The sequence below is a fragment of the Podarcis pityusensis genome (assembly GCF_964106645.2).
Source record: "Podarcis pityusensis genome assembly, chromosome: 6".
NCBI lineage: Eukaryota > Metazoa > Chordata > Lepidosauria > Squamata > Lacertidae > Podarcis > Podarcis pityusensis.
In genome coordinates, this window is record NC_138030.1 from 70,173,265 (window position 1) to 70,189,671 (window position 16,407).

At 42.6% G+C, this 16,407-nt stretch overlaps 1 protein-coding gene across 5 annotated transcripts in view; it reads right to left on the bottom strand.

Annotated features, from left to right (window-relative positions):
* Positions 1–1,639: 1,639 nt before the first annotated feature.
* Positions 1,640–16,407, bottom strand: part of DDAH1 (dimethylarginine dimethylaminohydrolase 1) — a 123,071-nt gene continuing 108,303 nt past the window's right edge. For all 5 annotated transcript variants that reach the window (XM_081008767.1, XM_081008769.1, XM_081008768.1 and 2 more), the window contains 2 exons: positions 8,629–8,772; positions 1,640–7,678 (listed from right to left, as the gene is read on the bottom strand). In XM_081008767.1, the coding sequence (XP_080864893.1) occupies positions 7,562–7,678; positions 8,629–8,772 (261 nt within the window). In that variant the 3' untranslated portion in view covers positions 1,640–7,561. The remainder of the gene's footprint in view (positions 7,679–8,628; positions 8,773–16,407) is intronic.

Sequence of the window (16,407 nt, forward strand, 5' to 3'; positions counted from 1 at the left end):
TTGACCTGTGTTTTTTCTGTGTTTTTTCAACAGTATTCACATTTATGCACTATTTTATATCAAAATACGATTTTAAACTGCATTTTGCTCTGTTGTTTTAAATTAAGCACCGTGTTGCATAATTCAGAGCATGTGAAAACCAAAGGTAATAATAATAATAATAATGATGATGATGATGATGTTGATGATGTACCCCAGCCACTCTCGGTGGCTATGTTATCTTCTGTACAGGTGCAAGTCTGGGAGGCACTGATCAAGTCAATTCATAATCAGAATCTGAAATAAATCAAATTTATCAAACATCCCTACCTGCACCCTCACCTACAATAAGGGGATAATAACACAGACCCATCTTACAGGATAGATGTTAAGGACTGCAATAATGGTTTATTAAAGTAGTGTGGACATTGCTATATAAGCATTAAGTACTCAAATTATCTAAATAACATTACCAATATAATAGTTGGGAATATTTTGCTTTTATGTACTATGGGTTGGGTCCATTGTTTGTTAAGACTTATCCTAAGACTTAAGACTTATCCTAACCCATCAAAGCTGATGACTGGGGGGAGTTTAGGATGAAGTGCAGTCCTCTCTCCACTGGTGGAGCAGATCGCCACTGATTCATGAGGACTCTGACCTCTCTCCAAATAGTTTGGAGGCTACCAAATGGTCCAAGCAAAGCTGAGCTAAGATGGATCCTATGTTGGCCCTATTGCCAGGTGAGGGGGCCAATATGTTGTGTCAGCCTGGAGCTGGTGCAGGAAAACAACAACAACAAACCAAGAAAACCACCACCCCATTCTGCCTTGAGAGACTTCTGATGCAATGGTGGTTCTGCCACTCTGACCACACACACCCCTGCTCCATGCAGGGTTAGGATTGCTCTGCCCAGCAGCGATCCTGTACAAACTTAATTTGGGACTAGGTGCTACTGAGCTCAAACAGACTCGATTCTGTATAGAACAGAGCCAGCCCTACTGTTGGGAGAGTGAGGCAACTGTGTCAGGCAACCAGTGATGGGGGGGGGGCAACAGGAATGAGCCTCCTGGGTCATACCCTCCTATTAAAGGACAGAGCTTTGTATGCCATATGGCCTGTTCTGCACCCCCCCCCATAAGTAGCCCATTGCCTTCAGGTGCATTATTCCATTGCAATTATTGAAATAAGTTTCCATGGCCATTCTAGTCAGCTTCTGAATTGGGGTGGAATCTTGTCCTTTGCCTCAGGCAGCCAAATTATTTGGGTCTCCCCTAGAGTAGACATATATAGAACTGCACTGCTAGTTCCCATTAAAATTAATGAGACTTAATTTTTTCAATTTTTTCACATTGATTTCACTGTGACCTAAGTCACAAACGAGATTTGTCAGTATGTGTTTTTTTAATGTTTCAATTATGTTTATATCATTGATGTTCTGTTATGTGTTTTTAATGTTGTACACTGCCTTGGGATCTTCTGATAAGAGGTAGTATATAATTTGAATTATTATTATTATTATTATTTCCAACCCAATGTTAAAAAGCAAGGTCTGTTACTAAACTTCACTTCTGCATGGCTGGCAAAATAATGCAAACTTTTGTGTAAACCCAAACTAAGCAGAAAATTCAAGTCGTCTACTGGAACAAAACACACATGGTCCGGGTACAACTGACACTTTATTCCATTGTGATATGTGTGTACATGAAGTACTGAAACTGCAGAAGACGAAACAAAATGGAAAATCTGGATCAACTTTTTCCAGTGTTAACAGACTATGGAATGCGTGGATGTTTGGCACAAAAAAGTGGCCAACAGTATACTGGATTGTAATAAAGGTCTCTCAAAGGTAACAGAGTCTAAAATACTGTGGTAATTTAGTAGTCATATCTGTGCATAGTAAAGCAACACAATGCACTTGATTCATAGTAGATCTCATACAAGCTACACCATCAAGCATCCAGTGTCAAGCTTTCTGGGAGTTCAAGTAAGGTCCCTGATATTTTGCTCACAGCTTCTAACAGATGAAAAAATGCTCTTCAAAAAACAACAACACAGTCAGTCTTTTGTATGGATATGTACCAACTCCTGAGAAACATTTGATTATTACTGAAATGGATTCTGCCCTGCCTATGTTTAAATAAGTGCCAAAGTTGTACCAGAGTTTGCTTTCAGGGAGGGAAAAGGCAGGGAGGGGGAGATTTTGACAGTTCTTCACTAAGCTGAACATGATGTTCTGCCTGAGCTATGATCCCATCTTATGGGACTGTTGTGTTTCGCCTGTCCTTAACAAAAAATGCCACAGTACACTTCTAAAACGGGGCATATCTGTGAAATATTTCAACTGAGTGTATACTTTGTGGTGTGGGTGGGAGTGTAGCAATGTAAGGTACATCATGTATACAAACTTCTTGTTGGCATAAGGAGAGGAACCTTAGATGACACCGATCACATTTTGTCCAACAAGGAAACCCACAAGTTGCATCACTTTCTTCAGCCCCAAAATAAAATAAACAACACAAGGATAAAAAGAAATGAAATGGTAGAGCTTATCTGGGGCTTCCAATTTTGTAACCACCAAAGTGTTTGGGGGGAAAGTGTAAAGTTCTGGGCAGGTCATGGATGACAGAGGAAACAGTGGGACAAAGTAAGTTGCAGAATACAACAGTGCTAGGCTTGCCATCTTTTCATTTAAGCAGTTCCGAACATTGAATTGGGTAGTGCAAGGGAGGTCATTTTAGATTTTATCAGAAGTTAAGAGCCAGCTTATGTCGCTTTGTCCCAGCTCCTGCCAACCTAGCAGTTTGAACACATACCAGCGTGAGTAGATAACTAGGTACCACTGCAGCGGGGAGATAAACGGCGTTTCCATGCGCTCTGGCTTCTGGCATGGTGTCCTGCTGCGCCAGAAGTGGTTTAGTCATGCTGGCTACATGACCCGAAAAAGCTGTCTATAGACAGATGGCAGCTCCCTCAGCCTGAAAGCAGAGATGAACACCGTACCCCATAGTCGAATTTAACTGGACTAAACTGTCCAGGGGTCCTTTACTTTTACCTTACCAGCTGAATCAACAGGTGGTAAATGGACTCTTACCAATCTAGACTACACTTCAGGGAAAGGGTGTTGCATTTTTTAAAAAAAATGCCCCCAACATATACGTTGAAGAATTTTATAACATATCAGGACTGAGAGGAGGCCAGGCTGAACTACCCTCAATGGAAATAGCAGTTTTCTGAATACATGGTTATTTTCTATAATGGAATATTCAATAACAAAGTTCGAAGCAGTGGTGTGTAAGAAAGGTCTTACCATTTGAGTCTACTGATTGTACAATGGGCAATCAGATTGTACAACTGCCAAACATAGGCTTAAATAATTATTTAGATAAAGTTTCAGTGCTTCAGGCCAAAATTAGGTAGATGCGGGCAGTAGCTGAAAGCAACAGCTCCATACCCTTTTTCCTTTTCCCCAACCCCACCCATAACATATAAGGATACTCATTGTGATTATGTTACAAACCTCTAGATATTGAAGGGGAGAATTGGCTTTGGCAATAGCTCTGCATTAGCTGTAGAGTCTAGTTCCAGCCTCAGAAAGGAATTTGCTATGCTACAAAGTTGAACTACAAACATTGATTCCGGAGCATAGATTTCCAAGTGTTTACAAATGCTTCCATGTGGCACACAATAACGAGAAGGGAAATGTACCTGCTGGAAGAATACAAAGTATGCACACATATAAAGATCTAAATGAGTCTCTCTCACTCTACATTAACACCCTTTAAATTCTGAAAATCCCCCCATTGTGGAGGGATGTTTCTTGATACCGGGCGTGATAGTAATTTCCTGGACCATAATGATAAAAATCAGGAAAGCTGGCAATCCTAGAACTGTTGCATAATCAGGCATAGCAATCCATTTTTGTTTGTTTGTTTCGGAAACAATACAGAAACTGGTTTTGGAGCACAACATATGAATTTATCCATAAATAAAATTAATTAAACTATGTGCCCAAAAAGCCTTCAATGAACTATCAAGAGCTCGGCAGAGGCAACCCATCACACAAATTTATACACAAAAAGCAGATGAGAAACATAATCTACAAGTCTTCAATTAGAAAGATATATGCCTGGCGTACTGACAACACAGCTCTGAAGCTGGAATGCAGAGACAAAAGAAAGCATCAAAGATGAAGACCCTTTCACAAGAATTTGCAGATTTTACTTCCGTGGCAAGTGGTCCCTGCATGCCAGTAAAGGAGACTGATTGATTGACTGATTGACAGGGCGTCCACTGAAACATAACAGAGCGGAACTCTCCTCCTTTGGGCTATGGGGCTTGTGTTTGGGGAAGATGACTTCATAACTCTTCCTCTTTCCTCCTTCAGCTGGAGAGATGATGACTTCTTGAAGAGTGGCTTTCTGCAGCTGTTTTTATTTCATTTTTCCTTGCAGGGATATATTGTCACAAAAATCACTGCAATTCTTCCACTATTTTCTCTCTCTCTTATAAACTGAATTCCAAATGGTGAAAGAAATGCATTGCTTTCATATTAATTCCCTTTACCGCATAAAACCCTTCCCATATGAATCAGCACTGCCTCTTTCATGAATGCTTATTTCACTTCACAAATTTCATGTAAACTCATTCTAAGGCTTCTGGCTTGATGGAACATGAGCAATACCTGACAAGTGAATAAGACGCAGTATAATTTCTCATCAAAAGGGAGAAATGAAAGGGCAAAAGAATCACGAACCAGAGAGTTTTTAAGTATACTTAATCCTTCTAAAAGGCAACAGGATGGTATTGGTAGCATTTTCCAGTTTACATTTCTTGGATTCCCTACAAGGTTAAATAGTTTCAGAGATTCTTTCCTTATTACTCGGCTACCCAGTCTTCCTTCCTTCTATGACACCTCAGCAACTAGACAGAATTAGCATTGGAGAATAGTGGCCTTAACCAGGAAGTTGATAAAATACTCAGACCGTATGTCAGCCCTTGGAGAGTTCCTAGTGCTACTTGAGCTAGATAGTATCTCCATACTTTGAAATGACATAACAGGTTTCAAGACAATGCAATTGTCTATATCCTTTGTGTGTGTGGTGAAAAAACATATGACTAAGGCCTTAAGTGTGTTGCAGAATTTACCATAAGAAATATTTCTTTCAGCTGAATTCCATAGTAAACAGTCACACAATTAAAAGTTAGAAAAATCATCCAAGATGTTCATTGTTCCGAGCACAACAACCTGAAAGCTTAGACAGAGTAGTCATGGCAGCCTGCTGGAAGACAACTCTCTTCCTTATTCGAAGGAATACACCACAGTAAAAAACCAAAGCAAAACTTCTGCAACTAGAATTCCTGTAATCTCTTTCTCACTACCAAAACTTCCCAGGAAGTTCACTGTTGGCTCTCAGAAGAACTTTGATCAAACGAAAATTCAAAACAAAAAAAACCATGAAAAGTAAAGCAAAATAGGTGAAGGTGAGATGAAGAAGAAATTTGTTAACATCATTTGTTAAGGCCGACTGTACGGGTGTCAGAACATTAAGTTTGAGATTCACATAAACACGTGGATTATTCTTAGAACAAGATTGATATAAGATTTATTTATGAGCTACCTACCTATCCAGTGGATAAACAAAGAGACCATTGTCTCAGCTTCTAGGATACACTAGAATAAATTTACTAGTGGTTTAAGCCTTGCTGAAATTCAAGACTATCAGAATGAAATCCCCCTGAGAATCCTCCTCTGCAGTAACACTTTTTTCCCTAGGTGCCACCCGCCGTTTGCAATAGATTCTGCTCACGATTCTCTTCTAATGCACTTCCATGGCATGAGCAGCAACACAATACTGTGGAATAATAAAACACAGTACATTTCACACTGCAGCTGGTACTCTAAAAAGGACTCCACAGAAGCCCAGGTTCATGATGCTATCAAATTTCTTTTGTTTTAGTTACCTATAATAGGGATTTCTGGGAGAGAGAAGACAAGAGAAACGGAAGGCAAAGGTAGAAGGGGAGGGAGAAGGAGAAGAAAAAACGAGACACAGAACAAAAGAGAAAAAGTCAGGGATGAATAAAACCGAGGCTGAATTCTGCATTACTCTTAATGAGCACAGACGTCAGAACCAATGTCAGCTATAGATGTTCATTAGAGGCCTTTGCAACATGAGTATTGCGGCCAATGTAGATTTCACATTTACATCAAAAATGGATTGAAGCAAGAACTAATATAAGCCTCATGCGTGATGGCACGCTATGTAAATTTCAATCCCAACAGATGCCTTCAGCAAAGCACAAAAGCAACCCACCTAACACAGGCGCAAAGATCTTGCTTTAATGAGCAAGCATCCCAAAATTCAAGGGGAAATGACTAGAGGCCACCAAAGTGTAACAGTCTGATTTGAGGGCGTGAAATCCATCTTAATGCATGCCCAGTTAAAGGCATTGGTATTACTCTGAGCCCTTTATGTCCCAGCTATCGCTTAAGCCTGAGGTTATAGAAGTTACATGGCAGAAGTTACATGGCAGTCACATGTAGTCCTTTAGTAAAGAAAAACAGCTGTGGATATCTTCAAGTCCAAGTGGAGGAATAAGCAGGGGAGGGGTTGCTAAAGCCTTTCACATCTAACCCCCCCCCCAAATCCTCCTCAAGCTGCTTTTTTACCCACAGGAGAAAATATACACCATAACTTTTCTCCAGAAGGTAGAAAAGATGCTTGAAGACCAATATTTAGTTTTAAAAAGTGGTCAGAAAGGAGAAGAGTTAGTTAGCCCCTTCCTTCTGCCATCTCTCTTTTCTAACATGAAGATAACCCGTAGCTTTGTTGTTGTTTCTAAAGGTCATTTTTTTGGCCATGAATACCTGGGATGGAAGGTAGGCAGATCAATGGGGAAAGAAGACGAGAAAGCCCTTATGGGAACAAATTTGAAATTCCCGTGACGAAGTCAACATCAGCAGAAGCAAAGAGTTGGACCATCGGCCCCTAACCCCTGTATTACATTGGGGTACAAGGTAGGCAGTCATCAGCATACTGCTGGACACAATGCAACAATAAAGCTGGCTTGTGTGAAGGGAGGCTAAATTCAAAAAGGTATACTTTCTCTAGCACCTGTCTGCATGTGCCGTTAAGGGGACTTGACTTGCTTCATACATTTGGAATCCTGCACCTAAAGCATGCCTTGGGAATGAAATGTACACAATATGCACCTGAGCACTCTATAAAGTAGCATTTAAGACCTGGGTCATAAGGTTTGTGTCAGTTAAAAGTAATATTAGATGTGGCCCCCTGTGTCTGCTTTCTAGATCAGTTTCACACCAACTATATAAACCACTAATCGTCATAATGGTCCAGACAAACATGCAGCAGAGTCCTTTTACATCAGAAAAAAAGCAGATATATATATATATATACACACACACACCTTAATTACCACCTGAAAGGGCACCATTGTAAACAAAGGTTAGTAGCACAGTGGTACAGTAGATTGTCAAGGGAACCAATAAAAAGTGGGTACAGATTCGTCTGCCTTGCATGTACGTTATTGCCAGTTACAAGGGAGGAAGTCTGTAAACTCATAATTGTGAAGTTTTATTAATAAGGACAGAACAACAAGTGAGCGCCCCATCTATTTTTTCAAGCTCTGTGTTCGCTATAGGAATCAACATGTGGTCCTTCAGTTTTTCGAAGACCTATTTAGGGGGGGGAAAGAAACAAGAGGGGAAAGGTGTTATATTTGCGAATTTCTTACTCTCACAGAAACGGTTTCTAAGTATTTAAATAAGAGGTTGCGCTGCTAAAATTGTGCTTTGGTTACATATTTACTTATGCCTCCCCCCACTGTTCTGACTTGGAAATCTCTCTCTCTCACACACACAAGTCTACAGCTCCCAGATCACACTGGGAGCACATATTTCAGTCTGACGAGGGCTAAAAAGAGGCCTTTAGGGGGAGCGCTTTCTGGAGGCCTGGTTAAAAACCTCTCTTGGTCCAGCGAATTGTTAAAACTGGAAAGGGGATACAGGGAAATGATTCATCGGAGCAAAAAATGCAAGTGCACTAATGGCGTGAACCAAGGAAAGACCTGCACAACTATCAGGTGATTAAAAATTGCAGCATGTGTCAGCATCACTTATAGAACTGATTAAACCAAACAGTACTACAGTAGCAGCAAGTATCCCAAACCTGCACTCTGAATCCTTTACAGAGCAGAGATGATGGAAAACTTACAAGAGCTATGAAGGATCAACTTAAGCATCAGGAGCTGTGACCAGGTCTCCTATGCTTAGTTATGAAAACACATGTGAATGATACAAAAATGCTCTGCCCTCAGGTACATCCTTGGAAATGGCAACCTTTGTGCCATCACCTGGAGCAGCTAAGAAAAGCTGTTGGAATTCACAGCACAAGACCCATTGCTTAATTTTTTTTGCTAGCACCATGCACATAAAACTTTCACCTTTCCACTCCTTTTTTCCTCTTTAACGCACAGAAGCATTTCGGTGCAAGGGGGAGTAGAAATGGCTAGTATTTGAAGGCATGGCTAAAGTAACGTTCCACACCTTCCCTTACACATCCACTATTAGTTTAGCATTGATCGGCACCTTGTAAGAAGGAGCTTTTATTCTATTTGCTTTTTTACCTTTGCACTTTCTGGATATTCCTCAGGGGCTCGGTGCAACAAGATGTGACCTTTGCCAGGAATGTTTAAATATATACAGTTTGCTGCAGCGTCGTCAGGAACTGTAAGCTTGTCGTAGCGGTGGTCACTCATCTGCTGCATTGTCTGTTATGGAAAGTTAAGATGGAGACCTTTAGAGAAAGAGTTCATCAACTGTAAGGGGGGGAGCTCTTCTGGGGGAGGGGATTACAAGAAATAATTGCACAAAGGTATTGTTTCCGCAGAGAGATTTCTAATGCATACCAAGCACTTCCAAATGCCAAACGTATTAGTACCAAGCAAAGTCACAATGAATTCCATTTGTACCATTTAGGACTGCATACTTTCCAAGATGGCGGAAGGATTTCTTAAAGCAAGTCTCTGAAAGGAAAGGCTGCTACTGTCTCTTGTGCGTTTCCATCAGTTTCTAGGAAAGAGCTATGGCATTTACAGGGCAAGTCTGCTGTACATGTTTACTCAGAAGTAAACCAGCTGAGTTCAGTGAGATTTACCAGTAGGTAAGTGTGTATAGGATTGCAGTTGACAATAGCACATGCCCTCTATGGAAGTTTCAATCCTCAATTTCAGTGACTCAGAATGAAGTGATAAACTAGGCTGGTAGAAATTCTGGACTGTTTCACTTCAGACTGCAGGCAGAAGCAGTGATACTTTTGATTGCCACAGAGGGAGCAGGAGTATAGGATAGGGACCACTATAGGATAGGGAACAGTGAACTAGATGATCCTTGCAACAGATTCATGCTCTTATATGCATTTAGCACCAATTAAATAGATAAATCTCAAGACCAAACAGGTGTCAGGAGGAGGAGTTCTTTTGCAAATACAGTGGTGCCTCGCAAGACGAAATTAATCTGTTCCGCGAGTCTCTTCGTCTTGCGGTTTTTTCGTCTTGCGAAGCACGGCTATTAGCGGCTTAGCGGCTATTAACGGCTTAGCGGCTTTAAGAAAAAGGAAACAAACTCGCAAGAACTTGCAAGACGTTTCGTCTTGCGAAGCAAGCCCATAGGGAAATTCGTCTTGCGGAACGACTCAAAAAACGGAAAGCTCTTTCGTCTAGCGAGTTTTTCGTCTTGCGAGGCATTCGTCTTGCGGGGCACCACTGTACTGTTCCTTTGCACAATATCTGGATTACCTTGGTTGAGAATTAATTTAGTTTGTGCTAGATCTGTTCATAGTAAACCTGTCTAGGTTCCATTTAAGGTATATAATTTATCATAGCATCATCTTCCTGGTATCAGTGCAAAAAGAACCTGTGATTGGATATGATCTGACACAAATTGAGTGCCTCACTCTTGAAGGGAAAAGGGAGATAAATCCCTGCTATTGTACTTTTTTATGGAAGCAGTTGCTCAGCTCTCAGGAATGTATTTTGAGTCAGTTGCAAACAATCATTTAAACAGAAGGCACAGAAACCAAACACCTTTTGATTTTGTTTACAGTATGCAACGAATCCTTGGAATATGTAACCTTATACTGAGCGATACTTTCTGAGAGATGTAAGACCCCCAAGTGAGACAGCAAATTAAACCAAGACCAAACTCTGGAATAACAGAAGGCATTTGGAAATCACATAGTAGATTACAAAACCAAAGATGTGAACCAAACACAAATATAGAAACAGCAAAGTCGATCTCTCGTGTTGTATACGATCCCATAGTTTGTGCACATAGTTAGTGTCTGTGGAAGAATATCAAACAAACCAGTTTAAGCTGTTTTATTTACCTTAATAGTCTAAGTCAGAGGTTTTCAACCTTTTTGAGTCCACGGCTCCCTTGCCCAACTGCATTGTTTTTTTGGCACCCCTGTGGGGCTCAGGAGCTCTGTTATGTCACCCCTTGCTTGCACAGCTGGCAGCCTCTCACCATTTTTATGAACACCCTTCCCTTGTGGAGTGTTCCCTCAGCCTCCTCTCTTCTCCACTCTCCTTGGGAGTCCTCTGGGCAGCCACTGCTACTGCCCCTGGTCTCTGAGCTGCCCCCCTGCCACAAAGAGAGGTGCCTCCTCACACTGCCCCACGGGGCCTGGGACTTTTCTGTCCATTCCCAACAGCAAGGGCTGGTGGACTGGCTGGCTGGGCTCCCTCGCCTGCTTGCTTACCCCGAAGTCAACTCTGCTCCTGGAAACCAGCACCCCCTGGCCAGCCCCAGAGGCACCATTTGCCTGGGGAGCTTGTAGCAGGGCTGCTGCAACAGCTGTGCAAGCCTTTGGGAGGCAGAAACGTGAGAGGACATCAGAGGAAGGGAGGGAAGAAAAGAGGGACAGAGGCCAGGGTTGCCTGTGGCACCCCTAACCATCATTCAAGGCACCCCAGGGTGCCACAACACATCGGTTGAAAACCACTGCTCTAAGTAACTAACATTTAAAAAGCGGGTATAAGGATGGGCCCACAGCTGTGATTTGAGGAATCACATAGAGACAATGGAATCTGACTTATAGCAGATCACATTATTTCTCCATCCATACCCTCCGACATTCCTTATATGAAAATAGGGCCAATAGAAAAAGAAAGAGACAAAACACTTTAGAATAACTAAATAGCAGTGTTTTGTCTCTAATGTGATAATCTACAGGTCTATGCAAGAGGAGTCATAGCCATGTGGTGCAGGGATGGCTCTGCATTTGAAGTCAGCAATGAGCCAACTCCCATCAGCTTGACTGGGAATCAAACCAGCAATTTAAAGCATTATTGGAGAATATCTCGGTCTGTTTGTGTGTGTAATAGCTATTAATATTTATATCCATATAGTCTCAGAATGCTTTTTGCATGTGACTCTTTATACAAGAAAGTTTAAAAGGTGCATGCATGTTCTTCAACACCATTAAGTGTGGGGGACAGGAATGTCAGCACGGTCTCTGGCAAGAGGTTTCCCTCAGCCATACTGCCCACCTGCACACAAGCCCACCTGCATCTATTCCTTGCTCGTCTTTTATTTGCCAAGATTGGGCTTCATGCAGGACATGTATGCTCTTGAGGCATACATGACTTTTTCAAACTTGGAAATTCCAGGTGCAGTTGACTGCTCACAACTGGAGCCAAGGTACTGCTCTGTAAATTACATTTCCATTTTTTAAAGTTTTAGTCTATAAACCAGAGTGTCATCAAGATAAGGATCAAAGCAATTAACTTCTGAACATGTACCAACATCGCTGCTGGCTTTAAGTGCCTAACCTAATGAATGTAGACTGCACAAGCACAAACCTGGCACATAAACCCATAATACTTTTCATTTAAATTCCATGTAGACAAAGGATTTCAGGACAAGTGAGATCTTCTTGGAATACATCTGGGAACTGTGAGCTGGGAAAATGCACATTCAGAACCTTTAATTTTTTCAAATTTCAGCAGTATCAGTGCTGCTGACAAAGTGCTCCAAACGAGACATCTTCTACAATGTATTGATAGCACAGCAAATTGCAAATTTATGCAGATAACTGAGAGAACCATCTGATGAAAATGCTGTTTCATGGTGCCCTAAAACTGCAAAACAAGTAGGATTTTATTCTGGGACTACTAATGGGAAGAAGCTGCTCCATTTACCATTTAGATGCAAACCTGTTTTCACCACAATGCACCAAAAGGTCTTCCTGGAGCAAATGAAACCCTTCTCTTCCTAAACCTCTCTTTCAGCTGGCAGTTAAAAGATGGTAGTGATGGATTGGATTTTGCTGCAGAAAGGCCTTCTGAATATAAGATGATACAAGCATACAGTGGTACCTCGAGTTACAAATGCCTCAGGTTACAAACGCTTCAGGTTACAAACTCTGCTAACCTGGAAGTGTTACCTTGAGTTGAGAACTTTGCCCCAGGATGAGAACGGAAATCGTGTGCCGGCGGCGCAGCGGCAGCAAGAGGCCCCATTAGCGAAAGCACGCCTCTAGTTAAGAACAGTTTCAGGTTAAGAACGGACCTCCGGAACAAATTAAGTTTGTAACTAGAGGTACCACTGTATTTAATTCATTGCAAATGTCTGTATTATAGAAAAATTAACATCCATTTCGCCAGTGTGTGCTGTGTTTAAGATGTACTACAGGGGAAAACTTCATTATTGACAAAGATTAAAACAGTCACAAATTCAGTATGTGTGAATCTGGATTCCTGCCCAGAGACCTTTGCATGGCCATCTACACTAAGAGCCTGGCATTTCCTTCATGCATAATTTTTCTGGGAATTCTGTCCTTCCTGTGCAGGGCAATTTTTGGTCCGCATTCTCCAAAGCCTGAGTCACGCTTTCCTGATGTCAAACAAAGAAATTTCCAAAGCCCCCAATCTCATTTTTTCCAATTATGTTTTACAAGGCATACTTTGCCAACTGAAGTCTAGGATAACAAGTAATGCAATTAAATGTGCCCAGCAAAGACCCTAAACAGACTGAGTATTCTTCATTCACATGCTGTCATCCCAGCTCTCCTTGTTCCATTGTGCCTCGAACCCCATTCCAGTCAAAACTCTGTTGATATTTTTTATTTTTTAATTGAGACGTCACATATTTAGTTTGGTGTTCCTTTCAACTGCTGGAGACCTTATTAAAAACAGATGGTGTTCAGGGAAAGAATGAATACAGAACAGCCACCTTAACATGTGGTAGATATGGGGAAGGCTTATTATGGGTGGCTAACCTTTCCCAGCAGGGACGCGGGTGGCGCTGTGGGTTAAACCACAGAGCTTAGGACTTGCCGATCAGAAGGTCGGCAGTTCGAATCCCCGTGACGGGGTGAGCTCCCGTTGCTCCGTCCCTGCTCCTGCCAACCTAGCAGTTCGAAAGCACGTCAAAGTGCAAGTAGATAAATAGGTACCGCTCCAGCGGGAAGGTAAGCAGCATTTCCATGCGCTGCTTGGGTTCGCCAGAAGCGGCTCAGTCATGCTGGCCACATGACCCGGAAGCTGTACGCCGGCTCCCTCGGCCAATAAAGCGAGATGAGCGCTGCAACCCCAGAGTCGGCCACGACTGGACCTAATGGTCAGGGGTCCCTTTACCTTTACCTAACCTTTCCCAGCAGGCTTCCATCACTCGCACCCACCCACATGTGTGTTCATCATACATACGGCAAATATACACTCACACCAGCACCATGCATGTTGCGCACAACAAACACATATACAGCATGCACACTGACCACACATGCAGGCACAAGGCACTCTCTCTTTAGTGTACCTCACCACCACCACTGCTTCCCCACCCTTGCAAGAAAATAGGTGCCGGAACTCACTATGAAGTTGTTACAGAAAGTCACCAGGCTACTCGGCGCAGCCCTGAACAGATGCCGTTTGACAACAGCTGCATTCACCACCCATGGAGGTGCTAAAAACTACAGAAAACTGGTTTGGGGGTCGCCCCTGATTCTGGTGTAGGCTCCCTCCTCATTCGTTCTCTTAGATTCAGGCAGATGGCTAGGGCAGCTTGGAAGGGCCCTCGCGCAAACGTGCGCATGGGCAATGGTGGAGGCCTTGCTGAAAAGCTTAAAGCCTGCCGCCACTACATGGGAGATGGATTGAAGAAAAGGAAATACAAATTGGCCCCGATCCGTAGCTTTACGAATCACAGCTAGGAGTGGCTAGCAGCTAGGTGGAGTAATAGATATTAAAGAACACATTGGCCAGCTGTGATTTTGACTTGAAATGTTCATCTGGGGCTTCTCAGAAGTACAGTGGTACCTCAGGTTACATATGCTTCATGTTACATACGCTTCAGGTTACAGACTCCGCTAACCCAGAAATAGTGCTTCAGGTTAAGAACTTTGCTTCAGGATGAGAACAGAAATCGCGCAGCAGCGGCGCGACGGCAGCGGGAGGCCCCATTAGCTAAAGTGGTGCTTCAGGTTAAGAACAGTTTCAGGTTAAGTATGGACCTCTGGAATGAATTAAGTACTTAACCCAAGGTACCACTGTATGTAAAGGCAAGAAGTGTGTGTGGGGGGGGAGATGGAGTGCTGACCTACAATGGCGCCAACCTGAGAGGTGCTGGAACTGCACTCTGGTGCGTTGCGGCTGAAAAAAAAGCACAGGATACTCCCGCCATTATTTTACTTTGGCCTTTCAGAGGCAGTTAGGAATCTAACTGATAACCAGGCTGTAGATTTGCACTACTCTTGATATGGTGTCCCTGAGCTGCTCTGCTGCCTCTTCTGATATAACCTTGAAACAAGGCGGCACTGGGGACATAGCTTCAGCCATTGCATAGGAACTCCTGCAGAAAGCAAAAAACATGTCCAGGAAATGGCTCAAACTGCTGTTGCATTCAAGAAATTTCGGAGAATGAACATCCTGTCTTTTGGAACACGAGCAGGGAAAGAGAAGGGAAGTTGGTCCTCAGAAAAGCAAAGGAAAGCAAACAAGAACAATAACAAGGGAAGCCAAGTTCCTATTTACGTAAGCCAAGCGGACAGCTTCCCCAGTCACAAGAGCTGGCAAGCTCCGGGTGGCCAGAGGTACATGATTAGAGGGGTCCCAAACTTTTAACACACATTTGTTTACTAGCTTAATTTCTCTGCTAACTTTTCTTTGCTATGGTTAATTGCTGTACTCTCAGCGTTTCTGTGGTTAGCTGAACTCTTTCGCAATCACAGATTCGCCCAGTTTATTATGCAACAGCAGCAAAAGAGAGAGAGAAATCTGAAAAAAAAAAGTTTCAAAAAATGTATAAGGGGACAGCGCTTCAGTGCCTGCTAGATGCTGGCGTAGCGAGGCAGCAACCCGGCTCACCCAGTAAAAATGGACCCCAAAGCCTGCCTAAAGTGACCTGCAGCTTAATAAACAATATCTCTGTGCTTGTGGTAGAATAGTGGGGAAAGGCAGAACTGATAACATGAGGTTTCAGCATACTTTAAAAGCTGAAGGTTCTCCGAATGCTGCAAGCTCTGAAAACACATCAGCCTTCATTAGCTGACTTAATTGTTTCAGGAGTTGTTGGAACTTTCAAATATTTTTATCTTAATACTGTCCGCCCAACCAAGAATGTTATACCGGTATATGTATGCTCTAGGGTTGCCCAACTCGGGAGATTAAGACCTTCAGCAGGTCTCCAATGTTCGATAATTGCCAAAAAATAAGCATGAGGATACAAATTCCAGATCTGGAATTCCAAATCCGCCTTCCTTAATCTGCAATTGCATTTTCTGCAACAATATTCTCGGTACATCTGAACCCCCAAAGACATTTCCTAAACAGGGAGTTTATCTCCTTCCAAGGAAGCCCCAATAACGTTGGCAATGCTGACTAACGCAGCGAAGGGGAAGTTATTGCAACAACATTCATCGTTTAAAGAGGAACTTAAAAGATTGCTGGGTGACAACGCTAGACAACAAGCCAGACGATCTGAGCGAGTGTGTGGATTCAGTCAAAAGCAACAACACTGAAATAGTGGAGAAGGTCAACCTAGCAGGAGAACGAATTAAACAAAAAACCTAGAATAACTTCATTTGAATAATAAACTTAAGCTGGAAGAACACAGTAGTAGACCAGGAGATCAAACCTGAGAATTCAAGGGGTGGAAGACAAATGGCTGACAATTCTCCAATAGCCCCAGGAGATGTGGAGCAGGTGCACTACTGAGCCGTGGGCCCAGTAGATTCAGGCCCATGAGATGCTGTGTTGCGTTTTAGCAGGTTCTCAGAAAAGGTGCAGCTTGGTCTTGGAAGCCAGGTGGGGGAAGCCTAGAGAGCCTAATTATGCATGAGTGCCAGTAGTTCTCCACACGTGTACTAAACTTTGGCTTGTTATCTTGCATCTAATTGCCCTTCTTAG